Source organism: Dipteris shenzhenensis, chromosome 18, assembly GCF_047967505.1.
Source record: "Dipteris shenzhenensis isolate YYH24624 ecotype China chromosome 18, Dip_SZ_1.0, whole genome shotgun sequence".
Lineage (NCBI taxonomy): Eukaryota > Viridiplantae > Streptophyta > Polypodiopsida > Gleicheniales > Dipteridaceae > Dipteris > Dipteris shenzhenensis.
The window spans coordinates 7,412,284-7,428,075 of record NC_141613.1 but is presented as its reverse complement, the minus strand read 5'-3'; the positions used below and the strand labels follow the sequence as shown (position 1 = coordinate 7,428,075).

At 45.1% G+C, this 15,792-nt stretch overlaps 1 protein-coding gene across 1 annotated transcript in view; it reads right to left on the bottom strand.

The window, feature by feature from the left end:
• Nucleotides 1–15,792, bottom strand: part of LOC147890749 (uncharacterized) — a 118,278-nt gene that overhangs the window by 44,075 nt on the left and 58,411 nt on the right. The window contains exons 10-12 of the mRNA XM_087389529.1: nt 2,164–2,220; nt 1,896–2,026; nt 1,594–1,677 (exon numbers count right to left, since the gene is read on the bottom strand). Coding sequence (XP_087245655.1) covers nt 1,594–1,677; nt 1,896–2,026; nt 2,164–2,220 — 272 coding nt within the window. The remainder of the gene's footprint in view (nt 1–1,593; nt 1,678–1,895; nt 2,027–2,163; nt 2,221–15,792) is intronic.

Below are 15,792 nucleotides of genomic sequence, written 5' to 3'. Positions count from 1 at the left end.
ATGGTTTGCCCTTGCCGGTCGCAAGCTGACTGAGAAGTCACTATCACACCGGAGGTGTTGGATAGTTGGACTTGCTCTTTGCAGTCTTGTGGTGGAGGGGGGATCAGTCTACTCTTTGTGTGTTGGGTCGCACACTCTTTGCTCTGAACGAGGGTGTTGGAGATATCATAGCCACAGAGTGTGTTAATGTGATGTGTTGGTTGTAGCACTAGGAGATCTAGTACTAGTGATTGTGTGAGTCGTGTGTGTGTGCCACGTGTCACTATGGGACTTATCCCATATGCACTTGCTGCAAGTGTGTGAGTGTGTAGCCTATAAGGCTTGTATTTCACTTATCTCATTTAGTGATGATGAATGAATGAAAGCCTTCATGGATTCTACCTTTGTCTACAATTTCTTCACTCCCTAGCTCATTCGCTCTCTTTCACACACCATGTTTCTAACATATGTAAATGGGGCAAGGGCAATGTCACTCCTCCACTTTACAACGTTCTATCAGGCAAGGATTTCCAAATTCTCCCCTTCTCTTTGAATTAGATCCAAACTCATTTGGGAGATTGATGCATCATGAAATCACCTCTAATGCGATAGTGCTTCCTAATGAGAGACGTGTGGTCATTCAGCAGTTTTCTGATGACACTAATGTTACTTCTCAGAATAGTGTTGAGGGCATTAGTAAGGTGATGAACTGCCTAAAAATTTTTTGTGCCACTTCAAGCCCCATCATTAATCACACAAAGACTAGTTTTTGTGTCGTGACAACTGAGGTGGTTCTGTTGTTGGATCAGCAAGCATGCAAGAGGACTCAGAAGGGAGAAGTGTTAAGACTATTGCGAAACCCAATGTTTGAGATCTCAATGAAGGACTGGTTTTTAGAAGAGTCTAAAAAGAAACTGAGCAAATAAATGGGTCACTAACATAGCAAAAAGAAGACCAGTGTCAAATCACTGTTACTATACCTTTCATGCCCGATGCCTTCTGAAAAAAGTATTGACTAAAATGTGTTTTTAAAAAACGCTTTAAAACGTTTTCTGCAGGTAGCAAACACATTCTATCACAACCATGCTTTGCTCTATGGTCAGTAACAGACCAGTCCTATTGGCTTCCCTGCTAGGCTAACTCAGAAGCATTTCTGGTTGCAAGTGTACTAGCAAGAGGAAATTTGAGGGAATGCAAGGATTTTCAAAAAGGCTTTATGTCTTAAATATGCAAATGTAGCAACCAACGTTCTCTTCCACTAACTTCAGACTCATGTTGAAACATGAGTCTCAAATATGCAAATGCAGCAACCAACATTCTCTTCCACTAACTTTAGACTCATGTTCAAACTTGCCTAGCTCCAAACATTTTGGAGTGTGTAATGTTGTAGAAACTTGTTTTCATCTGCCAGCATGATTCCATTTTGGAGTGTCTCATATTGGAGAAACATGTTTTCATCAGCCAGCATGATTCCATTTTGGAGTGTAGAAACATGTTTCCATCTGCCAGCATGATCCCATTTTTCACACGATAATCCTTATTAAACAGTCAACGTATTTTTAAAAATATGACAAAGAAAATGAATCTACATCAAAATGAGAAATATGTCCATACCAGATGCTGCTAGCTGTTAGACCCTCAAAAAAGGCAAGATGGCCTCCATGCCTTGTAACACCAAGCACGACATTTGCATTCACTCTATAGCAAACGAAGTGTGTTTTAGACAATCACAAAACAGTAATTGGATTAGTTTCAACGAATATAACGATAACATTGCTCAGCTATGTATTTCAACTTCATAATTTTAATCTACAGGTTCCCACATAGGAACATTCAACAAATACAATGAAGATTCCAAGGAACAAGATATAAACTAGGAAAACAGTAATCCCATATCAAGATAAAAAAGCATCTACCTGCACTCATCCCAAGGAATGGCTTCTCTAGTACAGACTGGATCATCCAGAGCACTGATACAGAGGAGTGGTATCGATACGGAATCTACGTAATAGGCACTGCTACATTTGCGATAATACGTATCAACAGTCTGCAAAATGAAGTAATAAAGTTAAATGAATGTTAGAAACTGAAAAAAAAGACTATTATAAGCACTGAGACGATAAAAGCATGGTTATTTCAGATATAAAATTCATCAAATCTTGGAATAAGAACGACCACACTGACCTCAAATTGACCAACAAGACGTGTGCAGTAATTGTCAAAGTCTCTAATCGAGCGTGACTGCCAACCAAAGAGAATTACTTAATAAATCAAGAATACAGGAAAGAACCCTTTTACCCTTCTGCCTTTTATCATGGAATTTAGTTGGCGATAAAAATAACTACAAACAAATGTTTTGAAAACAAGACTATGATAGTATCAATGAGGAGCCATTAGTAAGAAGTTTGGACTGGGATCATAACCTAATCATCTTATATTACACAATGACTTACCTTCTATGAAGTGATCAAATAAGCTGCCATCATGCAATTGTTAGCATTAGTAAACCTCATGGGGTGCTTGGGCCTCCAAGGTATGAGAGTTGTAAGCTGCGTGGCAGGAATCCATGCAAAGGTCGACGTTGATAAGGTGGTTCTAGGAGTGTCTCTCCTTTCCCCGAATTCTCAAAGGTTCCTGGCCTCTGGCATCTCATGAGAGTCCTCTTCGAACTGGTGGCAAGCTGGTGATTGGAGGAGCCATGCTGGAGTCTCATGGTAAGGAGTCAGCTAGAGATATCCACCACTAGAGGCTTACCTCTATAAGTTTCTGCCTTTCATATTAAAGCTGCGTCTGTGTGATGCCCTTCTTCCTTGTCCTGTGTGGAAACATGTCTCCAGAGCCTGTGCAGCAGAAATGTGTGGTGATACTTGCTGCTTGTGAGGCAGAAAGTCTTTCTGTCAGGCTGTGTGTTGGCAATCTTCATGCGAGTCTTTTTTGTTTTATACAGTAGAGGCCTTTGTGGCTAAGTCTATCTATTAGTGAGTCCTTGTAAAGCTGCTACAAGCCTGGTCGGCCTGCGCAGCAGATAGATATGATCTTTTGTCTTGTTTTTCATCTACATTTTATTGTCACCTCCCAGGCATCTACTGCAAGTGTGTGTTGCGTCTTTTTCAAGTTGTGAGTTGAGAAAGTTTTAAAATCCAACAGCAATGGTAAGGGACAACTAGAACAGATCACTTCTTTAAACAAGTGGGCCACCAATGGGAGCTAAGGTCTCCCAATCATGGCATATCTCCCCTGCCTAAGGTAGAGACTGAAGTGGGTCTCGGAATCACCAAGAGATCAGAGGCTCGCTAATTGGGAACCTTAAATACAATGTGCCATGCCTGGGGCACGTGTTTAATATAATGAAGGCAAAATTAACTTTTTATGAATGCTTCATCCAAAACATACTCACTGTTCAAGAGAAACTGAATCAGCTCCTCGTTGTTCTTGGCAATTAAAGCCCTCTCTTTGCAGAAAACTATCCAGGAACTCTATGCCAGTTTGTCTAGCAGAGTCAATCCCTTGCTCATCCTCTTGAAGGAGCCTGCTTGGTAAGGGTCTGCAATGTTCATTATACCATCCATTCTGATTAGCACTCTCTCTGGCTGGTTTCCTTGTGGATCTAACACAATAGAGGAAAATCTGGCATGCAGGACTTTCAAAAGCAAATTTTGGGTCCAAAAGAATAGACACATGCAAGAAAACTGTCGGGGGGGCCCTCTAGATGTGGACGACCATAACTAGGGTCCCCCCATGATCCCGATGTCTCTAGAGCATATCTGAAATCTGCTTCTGTTGGACCCTAGCCTGCTCACTAGGCCTCACAAATGTCGTCTTGAATCAGCGTGACGGTGCAAGGCTTCGAAGAGGGTACCCAATAGGGCATCTGCTCGCTGGTCCTATGTCTTCCCTCATGCTGGCCTGGTCCTATTTCTTCCCTGATGCTGGTCCTATGTCTTCCCTCATGCTTGCCATGTTGCATGAATGTACGTCTAAATCGTGTGATCTCAGCAGCACATTGCTGATCTGGGTGGTCAATGACTCAGAGCATATCTTGAAAGCCTTGCTCATAGGTCAGTCTCTCAGCCTTAGGTCAAGTCAGTAGTCAGTTCTTGTTCACTAGTACCCACTGGAGAACAGTAGGTTAAGTGTTTCCATCTTATAGTTTAGGTCTTAGCCTAGGTTAGGAGTCCCTTTAGGGTCCCCAAAGGCTGGACAAGTAAGCAGGGAAGGCAGCCTGCAAAGGCTGCCCAAAAACTCCCCTGGCAAATGAGCCAAGGAGGGCTTTTTATAGGCTGGTTGTAGGCCAACCAATCTGTAAAACAGACTGAGTCGGTCTATTTACAGACTGAGTTGCTCTGTTTACAGACTGGGTTGGCTCAATCCAGCCCTATAAAAGGGCCCCTTGGCTGCCCTGTTTTCTCATTCAGTTTGCTCCTGCCTTCAGTCCTCCTACAGCTCCACTTTAGCCTCCTGTGCAGCCCCTGAGATCCTCAGATCTGGCCCTGCTCTAGCCTCAGTCCCTTGGCCATCAGTTCAGCCTGATCTGAAGGTGACCACGAGGACAACAGTCGGAGGTTTGGACCAACAAATGGAGAGAGGTTTGGACACTATTTCCTCATCTTTCTCAGCTCTCTTTTACAGTTTACACAGCTCACTCTCAGCTCTATATTTCAGTCATCTCTCAGTTCTCTCATAGGATCTATCACTTCTAGTTTTCACTCTCTCACTCATGTAGTAACCCTGCATTCCAAAAGACAGCACAAGCCTCTTCCTTGCCTTGCAAAAGCGTCCTACATCATCAGTGTGGACAGCATCAAGGTCTCGGTATTGGTCGGCGTTGCCTCTTAAATCCTTGGGTCTACTATACGTGTGCACAGTGAGCTCTTCAGAAGCGCATTCCATGCTCTCTCGAAGAGTGTTCTTTGTATTTCTCAGTTCTCCAAGTATAAAGCAAATTCTCCCCTGATTGGGGGAGGGGGCCCTCAGTGGGTACAGGGACCCAATCGGTTGTCGACTCTACTCTCTCTCTCTACCCTCATCTCCTTTCTCTCTCTACCCTCATCTCCTTTCTCTCTCTATGGTAAACAACGCTCATTCCTCGCTAAAGGTTTAAAGAAGGTCTTGCTGTGAATTACACGATCAGATAACCGTTGCATGTTACACATCTTATATACCCACTTTATATCTATTGCTTTCTTGCCCACAGGCAAGTCCACCAAATCCCGAGTGTGGTTTTCCTGAATGGAGTCAATCTCTGATTGCATAGCCTAGCATCCAATGCACATTATCATGTGCATCATAAAAGCAATAACGTTCTTCCACTTACAGCAAATTACTGGCCCAAGCTTCAAAACAGTTGGCATCCTCGGTATCTCTATGTCATATCGTGTGCGGCCAGGAAGTGGTGCAAAAAGCTCTCTTGGAGAGTACGGAGAAACCAATGAGGGACTTCTTAACTTCCTACCTTGCTGAACTTTCTTGTGCCACAGCATCCTCAACTTCTTGCTGAGTGAAAACACCAGCCATAAGCTGAACTGAGGCATCAACAACTTGTGAACCCCGCTGCAAATTCTGATTTTCAACAAGCATATCAACTCTAGTATCAAAAGAAATGGGCAGCTGATTTCTCAGCAAGAATAGCATCTCCACTTATGGAAATCTTCTTATAGCCAGATTGTAGAGTCTATAACCCTTGCTTTCAATGTCAAAGCCCACAAATATGCACTTCTCAGCTTTGTCATCAAGCTTTCCTCTCAATTCCTAAGGTGCATGTGCATATGCTACACATCCAAATGTACAGAAGTAACTGACATTTGGTCTTCTTTCATACCAAGCCTGATATAGTGACGAGTGTCATAACCTTCAGAGCTTTTGTAGAACACCTATTCAAAACATGATTTGAGCACATTATTGCTTCCATCCAAAACTTATGCAGACCTTTGGCCTTGATCATGCACCTAGCCATTTCCATTAGTGACGTGTTCTTCTGCCCAGCCACTCCATTATGCTAAGAAGTATAGTGGACCGTGCATTGATGTATGATGCCTTTCTCCACCAAGGAAGTCTGCTAATTCCTTGGGTATGTACTTCCCCCTTCTATCAGTAGGGTTTGTATCCTACAACCAATCGATTCTCCACCATAGCAATGAACTGCTTAAACACAATGAACATTGTGAACACTTCTGATTTTTTCTTAAGTACAAAGACCCAAGTGAAATATCTGCAAAAGGAGGCAAGGCATCTACCATGTGAAATGTCTGCAAAAGCATAAGACTACCAAAGTTTACATGCCCAAACCTAGCATGCCACAACTCTACATCTTGTATGGTCCTCCACATCCTGGCACTTTGAGTGCGACTAAGCTTGGCCCTCGTGGTGGTCTTCCAACTCGGACATGAGCTTGAGGGGGTACAGGATTTGGTGCTCGTCGAGGGCTTGGCATCATAGTTTGTGGAGTACTCAGCTTGGATGCGGTCGGGCTTCCTAGTAAGGCCAGGCTTGGAGTACTTGGCCTAGATACCTATCTTTGGGATGGTTCTCAGCTCGTTCAGCCTTGACCACGGCTCATCCCCTATAACAACTGAATGCAATACTTGTATTAATCAAGAGGCCCATAGCCAGTACAAACAGCCAGGGGCTGCACAGACTCACACCTCAACTCGAGGCGAACTAGTCACTCCTACAACAAGACTCTAGACTCACTCAGATTGCCTCTCATACAGGACCCTCTGAGCCAAAAATCCCATCTCACCATTACAATAAGACTCTTATAGACCGGTTCCCGTCTACCAAGTAGTTCTAGCAGCCAACCTACTAAATTCCTATCCAAAAACCTTACTCGACCGCTTACTATCATTGGACCGCTTTGATGTCAACGTGCTGCTTGTCCTTCCTGCCCGGAACTCCACCGCTTGGCATTTGGCTACCTGTTAAGCCAACCAGGGTGTCTGGTTGCCCGGGGCTTGGTGTGGTTCTTGTGTCAACCAGGAGTCAACACTGGGCATGCTCTAATCTAGATATGTTGTCAAACATGGCTAAAATATCAATCAAACACATATAAGATTTTTAGGACAAGAAAAAGTCAGATGTTTTCTAACATATCCCAAAGTGACTCAAGTCGTTCGCCACCACATTAGTGTCTCCTTCTTCTATAGCATATTTCAAATTCAAAGTCTTGCAGAAGATTAGACCATCTTTCTTTTTGGCCAGGGAAGTCTGAAGCATTGTTGAAGTACTTAAGGGATGTACTACCTACACACCACAAAATTGGGCCCATAAATGCCTCCACTTCTTCAAAGCTTGGACGATAGCATAAACAATTTTCTCATGCATATGATACTTATCTTGTGCCATAGCTAACACTTGCCTATTAACACCAGAGCATATTCATTCTCCCTGTCACAAACCGTACACTTGTCATCCTCAAAGATGACCTGAAATTCTCTTCTACTGAATGAGGAAACTAAAAGCAAACTCTTCTCTATCCCGAGGACGTACAAAGCATCATCAACGGCTATAAGCAAAATCTCACTAATCCCTTTAACTGGATAAGAAGAGTTGTTGGCACAGGATACCCTCTTGCCAACAAGAGCAAATGACAGCATATCAAATAAGTCCTTCCTAGAAGCGATGTGTCTCGATCCACCACTATCAAAATACCATGTATCTGCGGTTTCATTGACACTAAATGTGCTTGAATCCCAAGAGACATCTTGATTGCATGTGAAAAATGCCGAATTCTCTACAAAATTTGTTGAGGCATCATCCTTTCCTAAATTAGTGGCCAGAGAGAGTGCAACAACAACCAAACTCTTTCTTGTTCTCTTTTGCAAGCCTCTTTCGCATTCATGAATGAAATGGCCTAGATCTTACAGTAGCGTTTGCCTTTCCTCTTAGGCTTTTCAGCATCCTTTCCGTCCTTAGCACAAGCATGAATTCCATCATGTTTGGGCTAATATTTGCCTCTTCCCTTATCTTTTGTAACAAAGACCGCGCGCACTCACTGAAATATTCTTCTAGTTTGCTCTTCTTGCAACAAATTCCCACCAACCCCTGAAAGGAGAGAGGGTTGGCATCCCCACTCGTGGAAAAATTGAGTGATGTATGAAAAGAAAGATAAGACTCCGGTAGGGAATTCAATGTAGAAGAGACAAGCTACATATCTGATATTACTTCATTAATATTTAGAAGTTGTGCATGCAAGTCTTGAATCTTTGTGATGTGGCTTGCCATTGAATCTCCTTCATTCATATGTATGGACCAAGCTTCCTTTTCAAAAATGAGACTCTTGCCTCATTACAACCTAATACATTGCTTCTAAGATATAGCACTTTTCAAAGTCCAGTAGAACCGAATGGGAGGTATAATGACCTCTTCACTAAAAGTGAACTCAAAGACAAAGCATGTGCATCGCATGCATCACATCTCCTCTTGTCAAGAATGATACTAATGGGTGCTTGTGCTTGTGCTTGTGCTTGTGCTTGTGCTCGTGGTGGAGCTTGTTGCCCACATCCTGCACTAGGTTCCTCCCTTGCTCTGGAGGAGTGCCTAGGGCAATTGGATAGAGACGGACATCATTGCCTTTCACAAAGTGCCGAAATCTCTTGGAAACCAAAATTTTTCTAACCATAAAACTTCATAGAGAATACTTGAAACTGTCCACAAAATTCCCTTACTGGGAAGTGTATTGCACACTAGTAGATCTCTACCCAAACTAGCCAATGCTTGGCCCAAAAATGCACTTTCCCAACTGAAAACTGTGTGTACTTGAAAAGCCAGACCCCAATGGCACGAGGGCCTACAAATGCGAGCAAGGATGAAGGAAACAATGCAAGTATATCTCTTACTTGGTGAATATCCTTGATATAGGGCAGCAAATACAACTTGAAATGTGAGAAAAATGTCACAAATCATATCAGAACATCACTGTTTTGGGGCAGCACAACTCCTAATGTGAGAACTGAATAAATCAGGCCTGTACTTGCACAAATCATGATGATTTGTTTGCTGCTTTGGTCAAAAACGACCTGCAGCTGAGTGTTTTATGACCGAAATCGACTAGCCAGTAAAAGAACACTCCCATGAGCAAGTATATATTTCAACAGGGCTGAATATCACTTCAAAACAGGAGCTGCTTTAAAAAAAAAGGTGCACCCAGCCTAGAATCGCATGCTGCAGTAGGACAAACACCAGAAATAGGCGTGCCCAGCTCCAGCTCCAAGAGCTATCAAAACGGGGCAGCCTGTCTTGGAATGCGTGCAGGTAGAGAAAAACGGCCAACCAACTCCCAAAATGACTCGAAAAAGGCTCTAAGAGTGGCACTCTTGCTAGAAAGTGTGTCGCCCAGCTGGGGAGGGCCTCTCCAAGAGGTGCTTTGTCTCACGAAAAAGAGGGTGGCTTAGGCAAAAACAAGCTGGACTGCTGAGGTGTCTTGCGACAAAAGCGCTAGTTCTCACAATAGAAATCATCCCACGGGAGCTGAGGGGAAGTGTGTGGACCTGCTCTGATACCGAAAGTGACGGTTTGTGGAGGTGGAGTCAAATGCCCACAGACAAAAGAGGAGGTAGGGAAGGTGGTATCCATTCCCTAGAGAGAGCAGCCTGGGATACCTTCCTTTTTCATACAATGCCAGAGATGCTTGGCATGATGATGCTTTGCACATTCAGCCACAATCACTCCTGTTTTCTTGGTCAAACAGGAGATTGTAGATGCCTATCCATGCACGGATTGACAGATTTTATGTAAATGATTGGACTCTGGACAGAGGTGGGACAGTATGCATTACACCTAGGGTGTCCACTTCAGATCATTTTCCAGTTGTTTTGTTGGTTTCACATCCTCAGGTAAGGAGTATCAGGATTCCAGATGCCTTCTATGCAGAGGAGGGCCTCACAGCATGCACGATGGGCAGCTTTCCCCGGCGACTTTTATCATTCAGTTGCTCGTATCAGGAGAGGTGAGATCCTCAGGCGAGAGATAGGTATCCGCCAACAGTTGGCTGCTCTTCAGAGGGAAGAGCAGAAGAGGCCTACAAATGCTTGGGTACAGGAGCGCCTTGTTGCAGCAAGGGCTCAACAGCAGTCACTGTTAGATCAGAGAGCAGAGTATGTCTTTCATGCCAGAGAGTCATTTTGGACTCAGAAGGGGGGTAGGGCCAACAAGCAGTTCTTCTCCACTCTTGGTCCCAAACATAGTAAGGAGAGCGTTTCACAGCTTGTTGACTCAGACATAGTTTTACAGACACATCCAGATTCCGTCTTGCAGGTAGCTACACATTTCTATGCCTCCCTTCTTACAACAGATCCTAACACACACGCCAGAGATGATGCTCGAGTTATTATTTGGTAGCACTTAACTATGTTGGTGACTGCAGATATGATAGTCTCACTTGATGCACTCTTCACCGACATAGAGTTTAGGACTGCTCTCTCTACCCTTCACAAGGGCAAGAGCCCTGGCTCAGATGGACTTACCTCCTCTTTTTTAATTTCATTTTGGGATCTGATTGGGGATCACATTACCTCAGCCCTGTAGGATGTTTGGGACTCGGGTGAGATGCTAGACTCACTAACGGAGGGCCTCATTCATCTTATCCCAAAAAGGGGTTGCAGGAATTAGTGTCTTAGTGGAGACTGATCACTCTGTTGGGTACTTTGTACAAAATCTTAGCAAAAGCAATTAGTCTACGGTTGCATCCCTTTCTTCCAGATCTTATACATGATACACAGACGGGCTTTGTGCATGGCAAGAGCATCTTCGATAACATCTTCTCATTCTAGGAGGCTTCTAACTGGGCCATGCATAATGGCCATAGGCTTGCCATTCTACTCCTAGACTTTGAGAAAGCTTATGGCAGAGTAGACTGGGGCTTTCTACAGGGTACCCTCGTTCGCTTTGGATTCACAAATGCATGGATCAAAGGGGTGTCAGCTCTCTACAGATCAGCCCATAGCCAGGTTCTTATTGGTGGAGTCAGGGGAGACAGGTTTCAGATTACCAGATCAGTCCGTCAGGGATGCCCTTTAGCCCTCTTTCTCTTTTTATTGTGGCCGAAGCTATGAGCTATTACCTTAGAGCTCAAGCTGATATTATAGGTCTGAGGCTTCCATTGAGGTAGGAGTATGAGCTCTTGGATAGTGCGTTGGCAGATGACATGGCTGTTTTTATGGATGCCACATCACAAGCACTCACCTCGTTTAGGACAGCCTTGGATTTGTTTTACACTGTAGCAGGGGCTCATATTAATTGGAACAAATCCAATGGCTTTTGGATTAGTGATGAGGACAGTCCATACTGGGGGAATGATATAGGATTCACTCCGATTCAGAGGGGTGTTTCCATCAGGTACCTAGGATTCCACATTGGGGTGGGCATCTCTCCAGCACAACAGTTTGCTCCCGTGTTGGAGAGCAACGGCAGGAAACTCATTTTTTTGGAGTTCTGCTAGAATTGACCTTGCATTCAAAGTAGTGGTTGTGAACCAGGTATTATTGGCTACTGCCTGGTTCGTTTGCTCATGTTGGTGCAAATATAGCGGTTGCATCTCTCAGCTCAAGAGACCCATCAGGAACTTCCTATGGAGTGGGTTAGATCGCACCTCAGATGTTATAGCCAAGGTGGCTTGGGAAACCCTCATTCTCCCCACAGGGGAAGGAGGTCTCAATATTATTGATCTGAACTTGCAGTGTATGGCCTTGCGTGTATGGCCTTGCGCTGCAAGTTTGTAGTGAGAGGATTGATGCCTGGACAACAGCCTTGGAAAGATTCTTTCTTACACAACAGTCAGTCTTGTACACCATCTCATGGGGGAGATTGGATGGACAGCTCAAGATGGATCTTTACTTCAGCCCATCTTAGATCTCCCTCCTCCCCTCTCATGGCTACCATTCTGAAAGCTTGGGGCAGCTTCAAAGGCACTCTTCGGAGAGTTCCACCCTCCTCTCGCAAAGAAATAGACAGACATTCAGTCATGTGGAATCACTCTATATTGGATGAACATGGCAGATCACTAGGAGTATCACATTATATGCAATGGTCTAGATGGGAGAGGGGACCTCCTTCCACAATAGGTGTCTAGAAGGCTTTTAGGAAGTTTCCAGAGGATCAGAGACTCTTATCAGTTGGCCACCTCAGAGGGATTGCAGCAGAGGTGGATAGATCCAGATGGCATGCCGGTCACAGAGTCCACTTGGTTGCGAGCTTTCATGGGGACGGGTATTCCTTCACAGGTTATTGCCTTGCGGAATGCACATGAGGAGACCCTTGTCTTTGATGTTCAGTTGGGAGGTAGACTTCTCAGATCTTCAGATGATATTCTTTTGGAGGTTTCCAGCCTATTAGGATTGCAGGTTACATGGAGGGGGGCACGGACTCACAATGGTATCTTGATCCTGACCCTGTTCTCCTGGAAATTGGGTCTTGGAGACTCTAGTTATATAGTGGTTTTCCCATTAGGTTCTTGCAGTGGGACCCAGGAGAGTGGAAATGTATTGATGAAGGGCACCGAGCCTTCTTTCGTTACACAGTCACAAATGCCAGGAGATTTCAGCTTAGCAATAGAGGTTGGAGGCCCTTCAGAGCTCCTCATTGGGATAGTTTTCAGATTTCTACAGAGGTGCGGAAAAACTTTTGGAGGCTGCTCTGGAAATCCCTCAGGAATAGAAAGATCACTCTCTTCTTTTGGCTTTCTATTCATGGAGGGATTGCAGTGAACCTGTGGAGATCTAGGTTCAGGGCTGATCCTACTTGTCCTTGATGCCATGCAGCACTTGAGTCACTTCAACATTGCCTCTGGGAGTGCAATCAGGCGAGGACGATCTGGAAGGGTGTTGCTAGGACATTTAGCATATTTCATAGAGCACCCTTCTTCATGACTTGGGGATCAGTGGCATGGTTATCTCTTACTGGCCCTCAAGTATTTTTCGAAGGACATGACTCAGACTCAGCCTTCATTATACGACGACACTCTGTGGAGTAGTGTTCTTTCCAAGATGTTCCCTTCACTCCTTTCAAAGCTGCTAATGCCTCGGTAGACACATCATGGAAGATTTTGGCTAGCATTGCAGCTTGGCATATTTGGAGGGCCAAATGTACAGAGGCGATGAGGGTTCCAAGGTTCACCCTTCCCAGTGTATGGCCAATATATGGACTCATACTATACACACATTAATGGCCATCTGGGTGAGCATGCAGGGATCCTCCAGAGCAGCTACAACCAGGAGAGATACTTTTTTCAGAGTTTGGAGAGGATCTCCTTTCTTCTCTGAGTCTCCTTCAAGGTTGAGGTGGCATTTTCAGCCTCCACCTTGAACTTTTGTTAGCTCTTTTTGAGCTGGTTTTTTTTCTATGATGTACTCCCGCATTGGAGCTTGCTCTTGCGGTTTTCATTCATACTTAATGAAGTAATCTTTTTTTTTTTTTTTTTTGGGGGGGGGGGGGGATGTGGAGCTGAGCTGAAATGAGATTGCAAGAATTAAGTACGAGAAGGCTGTCAACATGACAACCCCTAAAACCCTAGGGTGAGTCAAAACTGACTGTACTACTAACTGTGGTTAGGGGACAACCTTAGAAAGAAAAAATGCCCCTAACCGTTATTACATTGGGCACTAAATTTTTAGAAGTCCGACAAGACCTAATATGAGGATAATGAATCTCTTCATTGAAAGTGCAATGAAGGGCAAGGCATGTGTATCTTGGGTATCCCATTATCTCTGATCTAGTGTCGGTTGAGCAAGTGCTTGGCCTAGGGCTTGCTGCCCACTACGCCCAGCACCTCAACCAACACCTTCTTGCAAAGGAGTGCTAGAAGCTATAGCTCCACGATGGACATCATCACCTGTCACAAAATCCCTGAGTCTTTTGAAACCAAAAGATTCTTAATCATACAGCTCCAAAGAGAGTTGGTGCCATCCAACTTATCTATTGGGTGAAGACTCCAAACATGTGGCCAGGATTTTGAGCCATCTCAAATGAATGCACAAAAATACAACCTCCAGAAATTTCACTTGCTGTGAATGAAATTGTACCAACAAAATTCACAGCTCCACAAGCCAATGCTTGGCCAAAGTCTACAAATCTGGCTGAAATCTAACTCGTCCCTGCAAATGAAAATCACCCAACTCCAAATGCAAGACGAAATGTGGCAAAACTGATCATGAAAGTTCAGCCTATATAGCATCTCCTCCAAAAAACAGTAGTAGTATTCTCATCCAAGAAACAGTAGTATTCTCCTCCAAAAACAGCTCCAGAATAGGCGAAACCTGGTCAAGACAGCAGCAGTGTCACTTCCAGGTTAGGATTTGCTTCAGGAACTTCAACGCAAGAAATGGCCTGTACAAAACCTGCAAAGAAGTCTAAAACCATAGAAACGCGTCTGTAACAGTTTTAAACCCTAAAACGGGTTTGTAACAGATTCAAAACCCTAAAAACCGGTCTGTAATCACTCCAGAATAGGCTGCCCTTGATTAATTGGGCTGCAGCAAGAGCTTGAAAACCAGTCCAAAACCACCAAAAACAAGTGCAGCCTATTAAAAAACAGGTACATTAGGTTGAAATCTGAGAAAACCCCTCCAAAGTGGGTTGTCCATCACTCCGAGGCTTGTAGAGGTGACAATTGACTGAAACAAGGCTAGATAGGGAGGTTCTTCGCGAGAAAAGTGAAGTTTTTTTAATGACAAAAGTGCTTCCCGAGGATAGGAGAGTTGCAAAGGAGCGAGGGGCAACCTATACCAATTTTAGCGAGGTGCACAACGGTGGAGGAGAAACGACTTGTTGAACTCCTGTACTGAGAATGATGAACAAAACAGAGTACAAGGGCATAAGCCCTAAGACCCTAGTGTGTAACCTTTACTAAGGTTAAAACCCTTACAAACAACTAACTCAACCCTACTGTGGTTAGGAGGGAAAACCTTAGGACACTTCAAAATCTCCCCTCGAGCAGCAGCTCCCAGAGCTCTCGCCTCAGCCCCCCCCTCCCACCTCAGCTTCCACCCTCTAGCCTCCTCTCTGCCTCGCCTCCCCGCCCCCCAATCTGCCTCCCTCCCACATCCACTCCTCCCTGCCTCTTTCCTCCACCTTCCTCGCCTCCTCCCGCCTGCAAGCCGCCCCTCCCCGCCTTCCCCTTCTGCCCTCCTCGCCTCCTCCCTCCGGCAGCCTCCGCCTCCTCTTGCCCATTACGCAGCCTCCTTCCGCCTTCTCCTCCCGCTTCCCTCTCTCCGCCCTCTCCTTCCGCCCCTGCTGCCTCCCCACCCTCTCCTTCCATCCCTCCACCTCCTACCCGCGTCCTTCCGCCTACCCCCGCCTCCTTCCGCCTACCCCCGCCTCCTGCATCCTCTCACCTCGCCGCCTTTATTCCTCCTCCACCCCGCCTCCATCCACTCTCTGCCCTCTGCCCTCTCCTCGCCTCCTCCGCTTCACCTCAGACCCCTTACCTCCACCTCGCCTCCTCTTCGACTCCCTCCTCGCCTCCCATTCATCCCCTTTCGTCCCCTCTTCACCCCCCTTCGCCTTCTTCCTCTTTGAGGGCTCTCCTTCTCCATTGGTAGCCAACTGTAGGAGTGTGTAGCATTGTGCCCATTCCCCCGCAGCTGGCCCTTGGGTTTTTTTCCTTCCCTTTGGGCAGCAGTGAGAGGTTTTTGTTTGTCTTCGGGGAAGAGTTTCTTGGTGGTTACCCTTGGTCTGGCCAGAGGGGCTCTATGGCAGCACCCTCGAATCCCATAGCCATTAAGATTCTTCTTTCCCCAACCAACAAGCAAGAGGTAAAGTATGCAGTTCAGTCACTTCAGGACAGGGCAATCGTGGGCAGAATAGTTGGTCTCACACCCACGA